We start from the raw sequence: 19,664 nt of genomic DNA, 5'->3' as shown, positions 1-19,664 counted from the left end.
AAATCTTTTTCTGCATCTATTGAGATGGTTATATAATTTTTATTCTTCAGTTTGTTAATGTGTATCACATTGATAAGCAGATATTCAAAAATCCTTGCATCCCTGGGATAGATCCCACTTGATCATGGTATATGATCCTTCTAATGTATTGTTGGATTCAGTTTGCTAGTATTTTGTTGAGGATTTTTGCATCTATGTTTGTCAGTGATATTGGTCTATAATTTTTTTGTGTGGTATCTTTGTCTGGTTTTGGCATCAGGGTGATGGTGGTCTCATAGAATGAGTTCAGAAGTATTCCTTCCTCTGCAATTTTGGAAGAGTTTCAGAAGGATAGGTGTTAATGCTTCTCTAAAAGTGTAGAGTTCGTCTGTGAAGCCATCTGATCCTGGACTTTTGTTTGTTGGGAGTTTTAAAATCACAGATTCAACTTCAGTTCTTGTAATTGGTCTGTTTGTATTTTCTATTTCTTCCTGGTTCAGTCTTGGAAGGTTGTACCTTTCTAAGAGTTTGTCCATTTCTTCTAGGTTGTCCATTTTATTGGCATATAGTTGCTTGTAGTAGTTTCCTGTGGTCCTTCATATTTTTGTGGTGTCTGTTGTAACTTTTCCCTTTTCGTTTCTAATTTTATTAATTTGGGCCCTCTTCCTTGTTTTCCTGATGAGTCTGGTGAAAACTTAATCAATTTTGTTTATCTTTTCAAAGAACCAGCTTTTAGTTTCATTGCTCTTTTCTGTTGTTTCCTTTGTCTCTATTTCTGCTCTGATCTTTATGATTTCTTTCCTTCTACTAATTTTGGGTTTTGTTTGTTCTTCTTTCCTCTGTTTGCTTTAGGTATAAGGCTAGGTGGTTTATTTGAGATTTTTCTTGTTTTGCAAGGTAAGCTTGTATCGCTATAAACTTCCCTCTTAGAACCGCTTTTGTTGCGTCCCATAGGTTTTGGATCATCGTGTTTTTGTTTTCATTTGTCTCTAGGTATTTTCTGATTTCCTCAGTGATCCAGGCTCAGCAATTTTAAAGAGATAGGTCTGCGTTACCAGTGTGTGTATGCTCATCTTGCTAATATTTCCTCCTAGAAATGTTTCTCACTTCATTGTATTAATGGCTGTGTTTTGAAGGAGCCATCACAAAACGTTGTTTTGTTCATTTGTTTATCAAATAGCAAAACCCAAGGGTTATTTTCTAATCTGGTAAATGTGGAATAGATGAGCACAAATATCAAGAATTCTTCCCAAGAAATACAGCTTGCATTCACTAAACTTATATAGAAAATGTGCATAATGAAATGATGTCATTATCATTCCAAATAAGAACTTAAAACATTTTCTTGGCATATCCCTGAATGTTCTCATGGATTTATAGAGTATTAAATCTTTGAATTTTGTTCTCTTTCAAAAAGAAAAAGAATGAGAGAATTCTTCTTCAGGTCCTTTGTGAAATAAGGTATAATATAATCAAATGATGAGAGTTTATACATATAAAAATTATAGGAAGAATCTTAAAATGTATATAAATATATAGGCAGATATAAAGTAAATAATTTCTTAACCACAAAACCCTAAATCCTGAAGAGGATTTAGTACCAAGTATTGTAATAACCATTTTTGGTCAACTAGGTAACTCCCTAAAGTTAATATTTTAACTACTGATTAGATATTTTATCATTTCTGTTATGGACATGTGAAGACCTATAACACTGAGGAAAACTGCAAGTCCAGTTAGCATGAAGAAAGCAGGCAGGTTGGAAGGAAAAGAATATGCCTATGCCTCAAGTACAAACAGCATATGTTAATTGGGTAGATTTAAAGGAAATTATCTAAGTTCCTTCTTGTAAATAACAAAGACATATGGCATAAGTTACTCAACAATTTGGAAGTTAACTAACTCCAGCTTTTTGGTTCTTCTGTCTCAGAATCTACCATTAGTCTCTGTGGCTCTACCCTCATCAGACATGTATGGCTTTGAATAGATTTAGATTTTCCAGCACCTGAAATACAGGTGAAGAGCTTTAGAGCTTCAGTGAAGAATGACCACGTGCATATGTGCACATGGCTAATTACGAATCTGTTAGTTAGTTTTTCTAGTCTTACTGTCTAATGTATTAGTGACTTTATTAACATGAAAAACTTTCAGTAAATAATAAAGCTGGAGATAGATCTCTATAATGAAAAGAATTAATACCAAACCACTTGATAGTTATTTTAATTTCTGTAATAAATCAAGCAAAGCATATTAGTATGTGCCATTGGAATTACCAGTGAGAAAGTAAGTTTTTACAGTCACGATTACTAGAATCATAACAAGTAAATGAGAAAGCAAAAAGCATGAAAACTAAAATTTCTAAGTGTGCTATGACTAGTGATAATACATACCAGTTTTGTATGTGCAAAAACAGATAAAAATTGTTTGAAATATACTTTAAAGGCAATTGTACATCCATGTACAAATAAAGTGACATATATATAAATAAACATGGAACAGGAAAATAAATGAGTCAAGGTTAAATAAGGCTCTCCCTGAATTATAAGTACCCGACAATAAACAATCTATACAGTCTTTGCCCACCTTTTCCATTAGCTGTCATGACAGTCATTGTTTAAAAAAGATATATCTTATCCCTTTTTGATAATGGCTGTGTTCAGCAGTGGAGTAGGGGGCAAGCTGTGAAAACACATAGAGCTTAGGGGATCTGACCTCACATAGCCTCTATAGAATGGTAACCTCCTCGAAAAAGAATACTTTCTCCAATAGTGACTGGCTTTTTTTCACTGTATTATAACTCCTAAAGATCTACTTACTAGAGAGAGACTTTTGGGGGACTAATAAAGAATCTTTTAAAAAATGCCGTAAAATTGTTTGGGCACTTAGAAATTCACGTTTTAGTATGAACAGATTCAACTAAATTGTTCAAAAAACTAAAATTAATTGCACTCAGAGATTTGAAGTTCTATCCCTTGTATACTTTCACGTGTAGAAGAAAGAGATGGAGATCCCAGGCCTGAACTCAGACAGGAGTGTGGAAATGGAGTTGGGCCCACAGGGGTAAAGGAGAAGAAACTTCCTTTTACTATGCAGTATGACCCTTATAGAACTGAGACACAGAGCCTAATACTAGTAATGCTCTATGGTTGCTATGATATGATTTAACTTTGACAGGTTACCCTGAAAATCGGTTGCTCTTTCATGTGGAAAACTATGTCCTGGTTAATATATAACCATCTTACACATAGTCTTTGGCGCACTATCCATTTTAGATAGGAACAACCTGTATTGGAACATAAACAAATGTAGATAAATATAAAGAAGTTTTCATATCCAACAAACCAAATTTCTTTGTAATTTACTGATAACACTGAATAACTTTCATTTTGTCGCATTTGGAAGGACGCTGCTTATCAGATAACACTTCCCTCTATAGCACATATATATACGTATACGTATATCTACGTATAGCACGTAGATATTTTTAGACATACTGGAAATATTTTTGCAGAGTCAATCTATTAGGTAAAGACCAACTTTGGTAAATGACAACTATAAATGATTAATTCCTTTTTAAGTTTAAGACCTTTGATGCCATATTTTCAGAGTTGGTAACAATTTCTAAAAGTTCAACACAGCTGTGCAGGTTCTTTGTAACAATTGTCATGTGCTTGTAAGCATCACAAAATATTGGATCTCTTAAGAATTGAAACTTGTTAAGACAATCTGATGATAGTTTTTATTAAGAATTTGGAAAAAGAAAAAAAGAAAAAAACAAACTCGATCATCACTGAACAAGCAAAAAAATAAAAAATATAAAAATTTGGTGAATTATCTTAATAGAAGTTTTTCAAATGTGCCAACATTTTGAATAATTTATCTTTACAATTAAGCGTTCTACTATTTCCAATATATATTGATGACATATTTAGTATACATGTTTTTACTTTTCCTTTTAAAGGTAATTTTAACTTTGTATTTAATTCTTAAATACTAAGCAATTTTAAAAATGAAGTGTTAGTACACAATTTAGACTTCTAATGTCATTTTATACTAAAATAAGGAGGCATAAGACAGGCTTTTATAGAAATGATATAAACAATATCAAGTAGTTACAAATTTAATTTAAATTTGTGATAAAAAATGTGGACACCTCCAGGAAATCCAATGTAAAAAAAAACCTGTCATCTGAAGTGAATTACTAAATATAATTTTAAAGATTTAATGTATACAAATATTTGTCTCAGGGAAAAAAAAAGCTTGGTTGAACATTATAGTCCAAGGTTCCTATTGAACTCGAAAGTATTAGGAAGATTGATTCTCCGAACACCAGTGAGAAGTGTGTAGAAGATGGAGGTCACCCTTTGAAAGAAGATCTCTGCGACCTGTGTAAATAGGAGCCCCACAGACACTTCCAACAAGCATAGGTCAGAATAGGGTCATGGCTCCGGGCCCTCTGGACCACTGTTCGCCCAGAGGAGTGCTCACCGCGTTAATCTCTCGTCCTTCAGTTCCAGGTCTGCCACTGTGATCAGCTGATCTAGGCTGAATTTAGTGTCAATAATTTCTGCATCCCGAGGAGAATATGTCCCACCTTCTTTCTGCTTCTGTCGAATTCTAATAAAGTCCAAGAAGGGAATATCATAGAAAGCATATGAAATTATATTTAGTTTTCTTAAGACATTGGTCAATTTCTTTGTTGGGATCACTTCCCTGAGTATGTTGCAAATTTGCAGCTACTCAACTCTTTTTCCTGTTTTAATTCCACAGAATGTATTCTACTATAATTTTTTAACATGCTGCTTTTAATGAGAATTAGTTCATCAAGGCCCGAGCCATTGGTACATTTAAAATACAGAGCAAACGAGACTGAGGCTGTGAGCTTGTTTCTCCTCCCTCAAGCTGTCTCATATATTTGTCATAAAAAGGAAATATGCCAATGTGGACATAGCTCACTGCTGTCAGCACCAGTGCTGAAAGACAATGCTCCATTGTTTTTACATAACGTGAAAATACATAAAAAATGTGTTTTGAATTGTCTCATTGGCTTTTATAAAAATACTGTCAAATATGTAATAGCGAAGTATAATATAACTATACAGATTATGTAATCTAAGAATATAATATATAACCAGAAAACTCAGGTTCAAAAATAAAAGTCACATGCATCTGCGAATCAAATCAAAGTCTCTTCATTTTGAGCCCTTTACATGTTTATTTTTATATGACATAGTACGGTATATTATAAAGTAATATTTAGCTATTCTATGTATCTTTTGCACTTCAAACATTTAATATTTGTTATGATTTATGTGTTGAGAATGATATAGGAAGTATAAAATATGGTCCTTATCCTCAAGGACATAATTTAGTTGAGAAGTAGGATCTAAATGTAGAAAAAGCATTAAAAAAGAGAAAAAAAGTCAAATTACAACTCCTAAAACAGTAATTGATTAGTTATAAAATGTTATATAAGTGATTACAACTATTAGCATTTAGAGGAAATAAAAAGTAGGATTTGACTTGAGTGTTCCAGAATGAGGAGGAGGAGGAAGCACGTTTCCAGCTGACTGAACAAAAGCAGACTTGTATGAAAACTGACGGAACGTTCAGGTGAGAACAGACTCTGTTGGCTGAAGAGCCGTATGTAGGAAAGTTGTAGGGAATGAGGGGCCCATTTCCTGCCCACAAAAGGAGTTCATCCTATAAAGAAATGATTTTAGAGCAGGAAAACAATAGCAATATGGTGGATGCACATCCCTCAGGGACCAGGACCATATATTACACAACATAACTTTAAAAGTGCCTAAAATAACGACCTTCTCTCACCATCTTCTGGCTGAATCTGAGAACACTATCTGGTATAAGAAAAATATCTTTCAAGAGCCCTTCAAATTATCCATCAAAACGATAATTTAAAAGATTCAAGATGAAACAGAGGATGCTTGGCAAATGGAATACAGGACACCATTCTTTGGATAAAATAGAGCCTATTGAGCTACTTAGGAAATTAGTATAATGATTATTTTTACAAATGTAAGGTCCCTTTAACTCGGCAATCTACCTTATGAAACTAGATTTTAGGATCACAGCTAAGATTTCCCCTGAGGTCCTGTAAACAACGGGAATTAAGAGACTGATACTGAGAATTTGAAAGGACACTTGGAAAACACAGTACAGACATTTTGATAAAGTAAACATGAGAAAGGGGCCCATCGTATAAAGAAGTTGGACATTTTTAAAGTGTCCTTACTGGAAAAGTGATCTCTTGTGTATAAAATCTGAAATTTAGACCTGATTAAAATATTTTCAATTAAACCTATCAGAGTTATAAAATATTCAAAAAGATGTAGAAAGCCTGGCAGCTTCTGCTTTTGTGTTACCACTTTATTGTCTCTCAGCTCTACATCCACACTTCTTTGCCCTGCTTTGTGATACTGAAGTTAGACTATGTAACATTTCTCCTTTGCCAGCTGACTGGACGTTAAGCTTTGTCAATAGAGGACACTGCAGTCATCCTGCAAGGCAATAGGGACAGGAAGATACTTCCCTTGAGTGTTCTAATGCTGCATTCTTATTCATTGTGGAAGCCCAGCAGCCCACCCGGATGAGCACTAGCTGCCTCTTAAGTTCATGCTCTCTCCATCAGTGAATGATTCCAGGTAGCTCCAGCCCACCCACACAATCAGGCAAGAGTGGGCTGCTTCCACTGTCCAATTCCAGCCTGCCAACTCTCCAATAATGATGGGTAGCTTCTACAGATCAGCTCCAGCCCTTCCTTTGTCATATTTCTTTGCACAAAGATAGGTGATAGGGCTGCGTGTGCCTGTGGTAGCCATTCCATGTCAAACTTGGGAGTGACATTTCTTCTAGTTCTTTGTTCCTTTATTGTCCACTCTTCCTTAGCCTAGAGAGAGTAGCTTTGTTGCACTTGCTAGTTCTGGATCCCTTAGTGTTTTCTCTTACCCCCTTTAGCTGTTAACTATTTTTACTAGTTAACATATTATTAAATGTTTCCCATTAAAGTAACCATTGTGGCTTCTGTCTCCTGATTGGGCCATGACTGAATGATGTCCATAAAGCATCTTAGGAATAAGTACAAATAAGTCTTACCTTGCAAATGCAAAAATAGCTGTTCCAAGAAGAATGATTGAAAGGATACACAAAGTGACTGAAAGTATAATCTCTACAGATCTTTCTGAAAGCCCTTCACCTGAAGAGGAAGACGTATAAAATCATTAATTATATGTAATACTACATTGGGTCTCAAAATACAGAAAAAAATTTTTTGGCGTATTTCTCAATAATGCTAATGAAATGTACAAATGTGTTTCTCTTCTTCTCCTAGATCTTCTAACTTTAGAGCTCAATCCTTGGTGCTCTTCTTTTTTTCTATCTAAACTCACACCTTTGGTGAACCTGTGCAGCCTCATGGTTTTAATTTTCATCTATATGATGATGACTACTTAACTGTAATCTAAGGAACTCCCGACTTGTATATCCAATTGCCTACTATATATCTTTATTTAGAAGTGTAATTAAATTTTAAAAATCAAAATTTCCAAAGCTGAACTCCTATTCTTCCCTCCTTTCAACTGCATCTTTCTACATCTTAGTTGATGGCAACTTCATTGTTCTAGTTGCTCAAGCCAAAAATCTTGGAGTCATACTTGACTTTCTCTTTCATAGAACACATCCAAAATCTCTGAGGAAATCCTGTTGGCTCTATCTTTTTCACTAAAAGAAACTAGGGAAACTTGGAGAGAGAGTAATTCCAAAGTGTGATTAGGGAACAAAAGGAATTGGGGATATCTAATGGGGCAAGAAAGCTAAGAAATGATCAAAGGCTAATGGTATGGAAAGAACAAAAGATCTTGAAGAGATGGCCAAAGATGGAACAATTTAAACTTTGTAATGAATAAAAACTGAAATTGATTGAAATAGATTCAATATAAAAATCCATGAGTTCTAATATTATTCAATGAAAGAGAAATGAAAATTAAAACCAAAAATGTACTAATTTGTAACCTCTGGTTTTAGCTAAACAACTTTTTTCTTCCCTCTAAAAATCTATAATTAAAGAGAGAAAATTAAGCATTTTTTCCTGTGGCTTTCTCATCTGAACTGTTTTTTATGAATTAAAAAATAGCCCTAGTTAAGGAGATAAAGCTCCTTATTAGAGGAGAATTCTGTTTAATAAATGTGGAAGAAATAGTAAAATTAGAAATTAATTTTGCATTCCTAATGAAATAATTGACTCAGGTAACAATCGTAACTATATCTTTAAATGACTAGGAGAAAGGTTGAAAGGCATTTGGATATTTAGGGAATGTCAAACTATCATCTCACAGATTATTTGCTGGTTATAACAAGGGAAAAAACAACTTTCCAGTGAAAGGTCCTGCTGTCATTACCACTAAACTTACTGATCAATTTTAACATCACTGAAAATGTGACAACCAGATATTATACACCTCCTGATGTGAGGTATTTTCATCTACGCAGCAACACCTGTAAAGTAGCCCTGCCAAAAATGTTCATTGTGAATATTCAAACCTTTAGATCTTATCTCTAATTTATAAGAAAGTAGGAAAAGGAGTCAATGACACCAAGAAAAAGCAATCAGACAAATTCAAAATATGGAACCTCTTGCAGGACAACTCATCTGGTTGCCTAAATGAGTCCATGGTATAGGGGGGGAAAGAAGTCTCTTCTAGATTAAAATAGATTAAGAGACAAAATCATCAAAAATAATGTGTGAACCTCTTATTTGATCCTGTTTTAAACAAACTATAAAGAAAAAAATCAGAGGATGATTTGAAACTATATATATATATATATATATATATATATATATATATAGTTTTATATAATATCAAGGATTTATCATTAATTTTGTTGAACTGCAACAATATAACAAAAACATACTTATTAGAGAAATATGCTAAACTATTTTGGAGTGGAATATATAATGCTTTCTGTGATTTACTTTAAAATACTTCAGAAACAAAATGAAAAATGCGTAATTAAAACAGATGTGGCAAACCATTAAAAATTATTAAATTTAATTAATAGGTATTTGGGGGTTCATTATACTATTCAAAACTTTTGTGTACGCTCTATTCACTTCTCACTACCTCTGCTGCAAACATCCTGATCGAGGCCACCGTCCTGTTTTGCATGAATTGTTGTCTGGACACCTAACAAGTCTTCCTGTATCCAGCCTGTCCTCTTTCCATCTATTTCTCAACATAGTAGCAAGAGTAATGATTTTAAAACATTACCTGTCTAATTTCTCCAAAGAAGATATACAGATTGCCAACAAACACATGAAAGAATGCTCAACATCATTAATCATTAGAGAAATGCAAATCAAAACTACAATGAGATATCATCTCACACCGGTCAGAATGGCCGTCATCAAAAAACCTACAAACAATAAATGCTGGAGAGGGTGTGGAGAAAAGGGAACCCTCTTGCACTGTTGGTGGGAATGTAAATTGATACAGCCACTATGGAGAACAGTATGGAGGTTCCTTAACAAACTAAAAATAGAACTACCATATGACCCAGCAATCCCACTACTGGGCATATAGCCTGAGAAAACCATAATTCAAAAAGAGTCACGTACCAAAATGTTCACTGCAGCTCTATTTACAATAGCCAGGACATGGAAGCAACCTAAGTGTCCATCAACAGATGAATGGATAAAGAAGATGTGGCACATATATACAATGGAATATTACTCAACCATAAAAAGAAACGAAATTGAGTTATTTGTAGTGAGGTAGATGGACCTAGAGTCTGTCATACAGAGTGAAGTAAGTCAGAAAGAGAAAAACAAATACTGTATGCTAACACATATATATGGAATCTAAGAAAAAAAAAAAAGGTCATGAAGAACCTAGGGGCAAGATGGGAATAAAGACACAGACCTACTAGAGAATGGACTTGAGGATATGGGGAGGGGGAGGGGGAAGGGTAAGCTGGGACAAAGTGAGAGAGTGGCATGGACATATATACACTACCAAACGTAAAATAGATAGCTAGTGGGAAGCAGCCGCATAGCACAGGGAGGTCGGTGCTTTGTGACCACCTAGAGGGGTGGGATAGGGAGGGTGGGAGGGAGGGAGACGCAAGAGGGTGGAGATATGGGAACATAGGTATATGTATAACTGATTCAGTTTGTTATAAAGCAGAAACTAACACACCATTGTAAAGCAATTATACTCCAATAAAAATGTTAAAAAAAAATTACCTGTCTACTTAAAATCCTCCTTATCTCTCACAGACAAAATCCAAAGTCCTTCCAATGGCCTATGGCCATAGGTTAACGGCCTCTGGTTCCCTGTTATCTGTTTGACTTCCCTTCCAATCTCCACCTTGCTTACTACTCTGGAGCCAGACTGGCCTCCCTATTGTTCTTGGGACACACCAGGTCACTCTTGATATAGGGCTTTTGGCCAGCTTCTTCCTGTGCATAGAAAGGTATTTCTCTTATAGATATGCCTGGGTAGCCATTTCATTACCTTGAGGAATTTGCTCAAATATCACCTAGTCAGTGAAGCCTACGCTGACCACCTCTTACGGACTGAATGTATGTGTCCCTCCAAAATTCATATGTTGAAGCCCTAACACAAATACAGTGTGACAGTATTTGAGTAAGGAAGTAATTAATGCTATATGAGGTCACAAGGGTTGGGCCCTAATCTGATAGAATTAGTGTCCTTTTAAGAAGAGACACCAGAAAGCTAGTTCTCTCCCTCCGTGTGCACATGCTGAGGAAAGGCTATATGAGGACATAGCGAGAAGGAGGCGTTCTGCAAGCCAGGAAGAAAGCCCTTACCACATACTGAAGTGGCTGGAACCTTATCTTGGATTTCGTGCCTCCAGAACTGTGAGAAAATAAACTTCTGTTGTTTAAGCCACTCAGTCTATAGTATTTGTTATGCCAGCCCAAACAGACTAAGACATTATGGTATTTAAGATTGAAAGCTGCAACTCCTTCACTTCCTGCCTTCCCCCTTCTACCTCCTCTACACTCTGTTCTACTTTTTCTTTTCTCGATAGCCCTTTGTAACATATCTTATAATTCATTTATTATCTTATTGTTTATTACCTGTCCAGAATGTAAGATCCCTGAGGACAGGAGTCTTTGTTTTATTCAAAACTGTATTCCAAGTCCTGAGAACAGTATCAGGCACATAGCAAATGCTCAATAAGTATTTTCTAAATTTACTGATATATAAAAATATCGATTTTGAAGTATAATAGAAATTAAAATTTTTCAGGTTGAAGATTAGGCATTAAACCAGATAAGAATATATAAGTTATTAATTATTTTGATACAACTAGTAATTATAATTATAACCAATTTTAAGTTATATAATATATAATTTTACTGTAAAAAGTATTAAAGTCAAGTGACAAAATAGGTTAACTATCTGTAAAATATGCAGGGGTTAATGTTTCATCTTTTCTTCCCTGGATTGGTGCTTATGAAATGTTAACAATATGAAAGAGTTTCTGTGGCTCTTCTGCATGGTAGATTTGAATGAATACTGAATCTTAAACAGTTATCAGAGTTTCATGGTCATCTAGAATCTCCAGCTAAATTTAGAAGACTCTAAAGGAGCATGTAGCTCATAAAGTATTTTATATACACCTTTTTCATACATTAAAATATAAATGGTTTGTTTTATGAATTTTCACATGCTGACTGCTAACTGGATATGCTTGGGAAAGGAAACATGAAGATGAATAGAATCATCTTTATCAGGTAGTATTGAGTCACTGGACCTTGGAACCTAGTGGGGAAAAAATGATTTCATAGACCACAAAAAATTTTCAGATTAGATTACCATTTCAAAGCACTAGCCAAGTGAAGTGAGGAAATGACATATGATGTATTAATAAACAATAGGTAATCCTTTGGGCACATGTATTACAAATGTACTACTAGGAAAGGACAAAATGTACTATGACTGTCCAGTACAAATTTTGATTCACTGCTATACATGTACCCACAGAGCATTACCAGTACAGAATGAAGTCATTTCTCTAAATCCTTTCACAGAAAACAAAACTTTCACTTGAAAATATAAACATGATTCTTTTTGTAACGTGTACAAGTCACTTCCTGATTAGACTTAAAATCCATTGAAAGGTCAAATTAAATTGTTTTATTTGCATAACAGAATGTACTATTGTAATTAAGCAAATCATAATTATAAAGCACTACCTAATTTTTCATAGTATTATCTTTTGATTATCATTATTTAAACTCCTCTATGGATCTGACTTTTTTTTTGGATCTGACTTTTTAATGCAGTTTTATATCTCTAAGAAGAAGCTTGAACTAAATGAGTTATAAAGCTCCTAGGACAATGCCTGGCTCTTGATATAGGTACTTACTACATGAAAGATCGTCTTCTTTATATTATTATTAATCTGAAAAGAAAACAACTTCTTATAACAGAACTTAAGTATAAAAAGTTCTTCTTCTCTTTTAGCCCAGTATTAGCCATCCAGAATATTCAAATACTGCACAAAGAACTTACTAAAGGTCTCTCAATTTCATAATTCAAGAAATATAAATTAAAATACCCTAAATAAATGTTATTTTAATACATCATATTGGCAAAATATTAGAAGTAGATAATAAACAGTGGCCAGGTTGCAAAGTCATACTTATTCATTGTTAAAACAAACAAAAAGGAAGTATTGCATCTTTATGTGTAAAAACAGTATACTTATGTATGAATGTTAGCCTCAGAAAGCTAAGACGAGCAGGTGCAAAGAGAACAGCTAGAAATAATTTAAAATGTTGAGAAGAGGAAATGGTGCAGCAAAGATAGGAAGTCTGTGGGAACAGAAAAATCAGAAATAGTAATGAAATCAAAAGCTACTTGGGCACTTAGTGATTTCCAGGCAACGTAGTACAGTGGTTATAAGCACAGCACTGCCTGAAGTCAGGTTGCCTGGGTCTAAAAGCTAGTGCTGCCACTTCCTAGCTCTGTAACCTTGGGCAAGATGCTTAAAGACCCAGCTTCAGATTTCTTACCAGTAAATTGGGGATACCTATAAACAGGAAATCGTGTTAGAGGGTTGTAGTGAAAAATACATGAGGTTATATAGAGAAAAACTCATAAAGGGCTTGTCACATAAATAATGTTTCATATCTTTATTAATAATGGTTCAGAGTCATTAATCTGTCCATTCATCTGATTTAATCTCCCAGTTAGCTTATGAAGTAGGTATTATTATTCTCATTTTGGAAATAAGATTGCAGAAGTTAATTTGTTAAGTAACTAACCCAAGGTCACATAAATTCCGTATATGCCAGAACTGCCTGAAATATGCTTGTCTGACTACAGAGTTTACGAGGTTCACCATCACATTGCCACTGCCTCATTAACATCATAAAACCTTCCCCTGTTCCTCTGGTGTCCTGGGGGCAAGTGATCCTTTTGCTGCAAAAAATATATAGTGACTCCCTATCTCTGTTCCCAAGTGAGCATATTGGAACTTTTCATTGTTAGCACAGTAATTAAACGAGAAGTATTATGACAAAAGAAAACAATCACAGAGCGCCTTTGCCATGAGGTTTAAGGTTTCAAATTGTTCAGCTTTAATGAAGCCCTGTGAGGTGCAGAAAGCAGTGTCTGGTTTTCAAATCACAGGAATCCTCTATAATTAAACCTTGCAATCAAAACATTGCTTGCAAGCAGTTTCCATAAACTGATGTGCCTAAGGAGGATTCTTAAAAAAGAATTTAAGAAGGAGTCTTGTGAATTTTCTTAATAAAAATCCTAATGCTCAATCCTGAGTGAAAACAAAATCAAGTAAGTTGTAAGTATTTCTCTAGGATCAAAATGATGGCACATGTCATTTCCCATTATTCCTACAGGCCATAAAGACTTCCCATCGTGCAAACCTCTTCCATGTTATCAATCCTGATTCAGCAAAGCCCTGTCTGGCCCCTTCTCACTTGTACTGCTCTTAGCCTTTTTCCCTAAACTTAAGGCTCTTAGTTCATCAGTGATTCTTTGCCCCTAATTTTAACATCCAAATAATATCTCTGACGGGCACAACCACTATCAAAATGGTCTGTCTTGTAAGTGCATGTCCTATACTAACCTAGAAACACAGCCTTGCAAAGGCACTTAAATCCTGAAGATTGTATTGATAGGCGACTCAACTTGAAGCTCATTGCCTGTGGTGTGCAAAATACCAGTACATCCAGTGGTGGTTTGATGACCTAGATGGGACCTAGACTTCTTTCGCTGAAGTGTGAGATGCACACCTAAGTTGGGCAGGCCTGTTAGAAATGCTGGGAGCCGCTAGCCTGATGCAAATGCTATCCTATATCCCAATACATGACATGTCTGAGAGAAAAAAAGGACTCAACCATCCTTTCTACGGTGACACCAGGGATATTATACCAATGCATTTTACTATTTGCTTGCCCCCATTCTCATAGCCGTGAAACCATTCTTGCCATTGACCACCGCCCACTGTAGAAACAGTCAACTTTATTTCCTTTTTGGGTCCTTCTACTATATCCTCCTCGGCAATGTTCTTTTCCCAAAAACTCTATGACTCCATGGCCTTTTATTAATGTCAATTATAGACCAGCACCTTTTCTGGAGGGTGTTCTTTGGTTCCTGACTCAAGAGTGAATCTGATATACACAGAACCACAGTATCCAATAGCCAGGTAAAAAATTAATATGAGGCCAGAAATTGATGGTGTTACATCCATTAACCAGCAAAATGACTGGGCTACTTTGCTGGACATCGAGGAATTCTGCTCCAGTGATACACAACGTATTCCAGATCTGAACATTTCATTTCACCACAACTCAGGGTTGCACTCCTTTTAATTTCCTCCACTCCTGCCTGGCACTGTTTTACTAGCTACAAATAACTATCTAGATAGCAGAATTTTATGTGGTCAATCGGAGTAAGCGTTAGAGAGCAAACTCCTATTATAAAGCTGCTATCTATCAGAAGAGAGCCCATGGAAGGCCACCCTAAGAAGGAGCCTGAAAGGCTATCCTGGTGTCACTGGTCTCCAAATAGCATATGAACCCTGAAAAATTGATCGTAGATACGTGGGACTCTTCCTTGTCACTACCCCTTACCAACCCAGTGGCATTTCACAGACTGTGCCCAGCCTGTGTTTCCCTCCTATTCTGACCTTGACAGGATCTGGTGCTCTGCCATTCATTATACATCTTACATCCCCTTATACTCCTGCTGTTACCAGGGCACACAAACATTAGCACCTGGATGACTTGGGTGGTGGTGATGATTCCAAAAGGGGAATCAGAGAACTGATGGTGTATTTCTTCTATCTTCTAGAATTACCTATTGTATTCCACTGCCTTGGCTGAGAGACAAAGGAAGAAAGAGAAGACCGTCGCTGAGGGACATCTTGAGACTACCTGTGGCCAAAGTGATGGATGAGGCCCATCCTTGGCCAAAGGGAAGCCATTTAGCAGAATCTGGGAATCACGTCCCTGTACACCATGGTTCCTGATGCTTGGTTTCCCTCTTCTTTCATTCCTATTAACCTAGATGTCTCAACTTTACCTTTCAGATAATTGGCTGAATATGTTGTCCTCGTATCGATAATCTATATAAAACCAGCAAGCTATGAGATGAACAGCACACAGCAAACAACACAGCAAAGTGATCTCTTTTTAGCACCGCGCCCTCAAAATGTCATCTCTCTAAGACATATGAGCTAATCCACTTGTACTATGTTTCTTATCTTCCATCGGTAAACATACCGGGTCACCATTTAGCTGTGATAATACGTAGTTTCTGAATGCTATAACCTAAAGGAAGTTAAGTTGATGCCATCAAAACATTTACTGTGGTGGTGTCAGGGTGTGATAAACTCACCTATCAAATGCAGAAACGCTTGACACAATTTCAAAACCACAAGTCTAGTCAACTGATTTAAAAATGATTGATTACATAAAATTAATCAAACCAGTGATTTTATGGAATTTAAGCAGACAGCACAGCTAACGAAATTTATAGGTTATTCCCTTATAAACATTAATGTAGCAAACCGTGTGCCCCTTCGTTTCTTCAAGATCCAAAGTTTCCTTAACTAAGTGGAGGCTGCAGAAACTGGCTTTTTATACAATTAATGTTCCACAACCAGATGAGACTTTCTAACTGAAAAGGTTGGAACATTTTCTATCTTCTTCCAGCCATAACTATCACTGAAATCTATTGCATTCATGACATACTGTGGATCAGAACAACATACAAAGTTCCACACTCTCAGAGCCTGATACAGAGGAAATAGAAAGCTGTGATTTACTCAGAGAAGTCCTAGGGAAACAATTTCTCCTAAGGAAATATATTTTTAAAATCTTCCATTATAACTCATCCAAAAAGAAGCTATTAAGCATTGAACACTTTATAACTCTAAAATATTAATATCTTTACCTATATTATTTTACATAAATCTTTCAAGGCAGATAATATCACCATTTTCCAAACAAGGAAACTGAGGTTTATAGAAATTAAATTATTTTCTCAAGTGGTAGAGCCAAGATTTGAATCCAGGTCTAAATCCTGCATTTGTATTGTAACGGTTGTAAAATTTGTGCCGGCAGAGCCACGTAATTACTTAATCTGGGCCGTGGTTTCCTCGTCTGTAAAGTGGAACTAACACTGGCACCTAACAGGGTTTCTGAACCTCAGCACGATTGACTGTGGGTTAGATAACGCTTTGCTGGAGGGGCTGTCCTATGCCCTGAAGGACAGGTAGCAGCATCCCTGGGCTCTCCGCTCGCTAGATGCCACTAGCTCAGCCCGCACAATTGTGACAACCCAACCGAAAATGGCTCCAGACATTGCCTAATGTCCCCTGGAGAGTAAAATCACTGGTTGAGAACCACCGACCTAAATTAAAGGATAGCTGTGAAGAGCCCATCAGTGAATACATACAAAGAGCCTCAGAGTATGTCTGGCCCAGAATATTTAATGTTAGACAGGTTGGTGGTGAAGGAGAAGGAGGAGGGGAGGAGGGGGACGAGAAGAAGTAGTAGCCGTAGTAGGGAGAGCAGGAGGGGGAGAGGAAGGAGGAGAAAAGGAAGAAGAAGAAATATACTTGCATCTGACTAAATTGTATTGACGTTTTATTCAGGCCTGACTGGGTGGATATAACTGAAAAACTCAGAGTTGATCAGAAAGAAAATAAAATTTAAAAAGACAGGTAAGCTTCTATCTTTTAGGATTATTTCAGGAAAATTTCCATAATCCTTTTTCTTTTTTTATGAAGTAAAAATGTTTTACATATAAGGTTACATATTAAACAGCCAAATAAATATTTGCTTAGTGTAATGTTCCTACACATCAGCCTAGACCAAATACCATATTGAAGTCTATATCCAGATTTGAATAGATGGAACATCCATCACTTAAAAGAGTATTATAAATACTATTTTTTCCTTAGGATAATTAACCTTGAAATGATTTTATCCTTGAGAACATTCGTCATGGATTAATACATTTACTAATGAATGTTACAGCTGTGATTAGCATGTTGAGATTATAAATGAAATTAAACTACAAAATATGTCTTACCTAAAGTCTTAACAGGATCAGAGTAATCAGAGTCAGTAAATTGTCCCATGACATTTGTGGCTCTAAATTTAAATCTATGAAATAAAAAACAACAACAATTTACATACCATATGACTTTTTTTTTCTATGAATAATTTAACAAATGGCTGTGAAAAAGACATTTTTGTTAAAGAGAAAATTAACTTACAAAGTGTAAACTTGGAAATCAATCACCATCAGGACAAATAAATAATATCTTTACGTGAAATTATCTTGTACATGGACCTCTTGAACTTCATGAGAGAGTGACCAAAAATTTGACCAGACTTATGAATAGTCAGCATGTTAATCAAATGAAGTAGATCACCTCCTTCATAGATTTATTTGGATGAAACCACTGAATGTCTGCACAAGCACACTTTATAAATATAAAGCATAATAACTGTTATACCTCAGCCACCTTTGAAAATGCCAATAAGCCAGATTTAGAATAGTCATATAAAACTTATCCTGTTCAAATATAAACAAATGAAGAACAATGCTTCTTAATTCCGAGTGTGCACAGCTGTATTTTCACTTTCTGTGCTTTCATGACATATGAAATACAAAATGGATGCAGAAGAAAATCAATCTTAAAAATCACTGGATGATTCTGTCACCACAGAGACAACCGAAATTTACCTTATTTTAAAACTATGGGACTTCCCTGGTGGCACAGTGGTTAAGAATCCGCCTGCCAATGTAGGGGACATGGGTTCAAGCCCCAGTCCAGGAAGATCCCACAGGCCTTGGACCAACTAAGCCCGTGCACCACAACTACTGAGCCTGTGCTTTAGAGATCACGAGCCACAACTACTGAGGCTGCATGCCACAACTACTGAAGTCCGTGCTCCTAGAGTCCATGCTCCGCAACAAGAGAAGCCACCATGGTGAGAAGCCCGTGCACCGCAACGAAGAGTAGCCCCCGCTCGCCACAACTAGAGAAAGCCCGCGGGCAGCAACAAAGACCCAACGCAACCAAAAATAAATAAATTTATTTAAAAAAAGAAATCTGTGCTCTTTAAAAAAACAAAACTATGAACCTACAAGAATTTTAAAATATAAAACCAATCTACATTAATAAATTGCACTTCATAATTTAATCCCTACTCTTCTCAAATTCTTATGATTTTATGGATTATATGAAATGTTTTGGAAAAAATTATGTAAAATCAACAATTCTTGGATAAATATTAAACTTTGTGGTATATCATTTCTGTAACTGTTATTGTATGATGATTAATTTCAGGCCATAACTTAGTAACCCAAGTAACTGTACTTAATAACAGATAATAGAGCATTCTTTTTTCAAATGCCTAACTTCTCTAACTTTTCTAATGTTAACTTGTCCTAGGATGTTTATGAAGAATTTAACAGTGCTTTAGCAGGCAAAAATGAAACTAGCTGTATTTTTCAAATTTAGTAGTAAAAATTATATTTTGAAAATTAAATAATTTAAATAATTAAAAAGTTATAGTCATGACACAAAAATAACAGTCAATTTAGTAGGAGAAAAATAACCAATTTAGCAAAGCATTTAATAAAGCTAAAATATCATCATTGGTTTTTATATTAGATTATTATCATCTACACAATACCAAATATTAAAGTGAATTGTAAAGATTTCAATTCCTCATTCAGTTGTTTGATAGTATGAAAAGCTGAAAATGATTGCTATCACTGAGGTAAACTGAAGCCATAATTAACTGAAAGACTAGAATCGTGTTTCTGAAAACCTGACATTAGCGTGCATGGCAGAGAAGTGAGTGAAAAACACAAAATAGTACACATTAGTCACATTGCCCTTTACAGAAAGAATTAAATTCTACCTGTGTTCTCCAATTTGCACATTTTTCATATTGCCCTTAGTCACTTAACACATCAAACCATAATTACTTTTAAGCTTGCCTACTTTCCCTGCTACTGTATGTTTACGGGATGTAAGGACAATGCCTTGTTGATCTTTATCATGCATTAGGTCACAATACATTACGGACGCCCAGCACTTACTGGAAAGATGGCTGCAGGGGCAGATGGATGATGAAAGTTGTCAGC

At 35.5% G+C, this 19,664-nt stretch overlaps 1 protein-coding gene and 1 long non-coding RNA gene across 6 annotated transcripts in view; one reads left to right on the top strand and one right to left on the bottom strand.

Annotated features, from left to right (window-relative positions):
• LOC132373431 (uncharacterized) overlaps nt 1–18,721 on the top strand; it is an 88,155-nt gene extending 69,434 nt beyond the window's left edge. The window contains exon 3 of the long non-coding RNA XR_009505420.1: nt 15,345–18,721. This is a non-coding gene — a long non-coding RNA (uncharacterized LOC132373431). The remainder of the gene's footprint in view (nt 1–15,344) is intronic.
• PTPRQ (protein tyrosine phosphatase receptor type Q) overlaps nt 1–19,664 on the bottom strand; it is a 280,514-nt gene that overhangs the window by 43,166 nt on the left and 217,684 nt on the right. For all 5 annotated transcript variants that reach the window (XM_059936586.1, XM_059936587.1, XM_059936583.1 and 2 more), the window contains 3 exons: nt 17,592–17,665; nt 7,093–7,192; nt 4,468–4,596 (listed from right to left, as the gene is read on the bottom strand). In XM_059936586.1, coding sequence (XP_059792569.1) covers nt 4,468–4,596; nt 7,093–7,192; nt 17,592–17,665 — 303 coding nt within the window. The remainder of the gene's footprint in view (nt 1–4,467; nt 4,597–7,092; nt 7,193–17,591; nt 17,666–19,664) is intronic.

Source organism: Balaenoptera ricei, chromosome 10 (assembly GCF_028023285.1).
Source record: "Balaenoptera ricei isolate mBalRic1 chromosome 10, mBalRic1.hap2, whole genome shotgun sequence".
Classification (NCBI taxonomy): Eukaryota; Metazoa; Chordata; class Mammalia; order Artiodactyla; family Balaenopteridae; genus Balaenoptera; species Balaenoptera ricei.
This window is presented reverse-complemented; position numbering and strand designations above follow the sequence as displayed.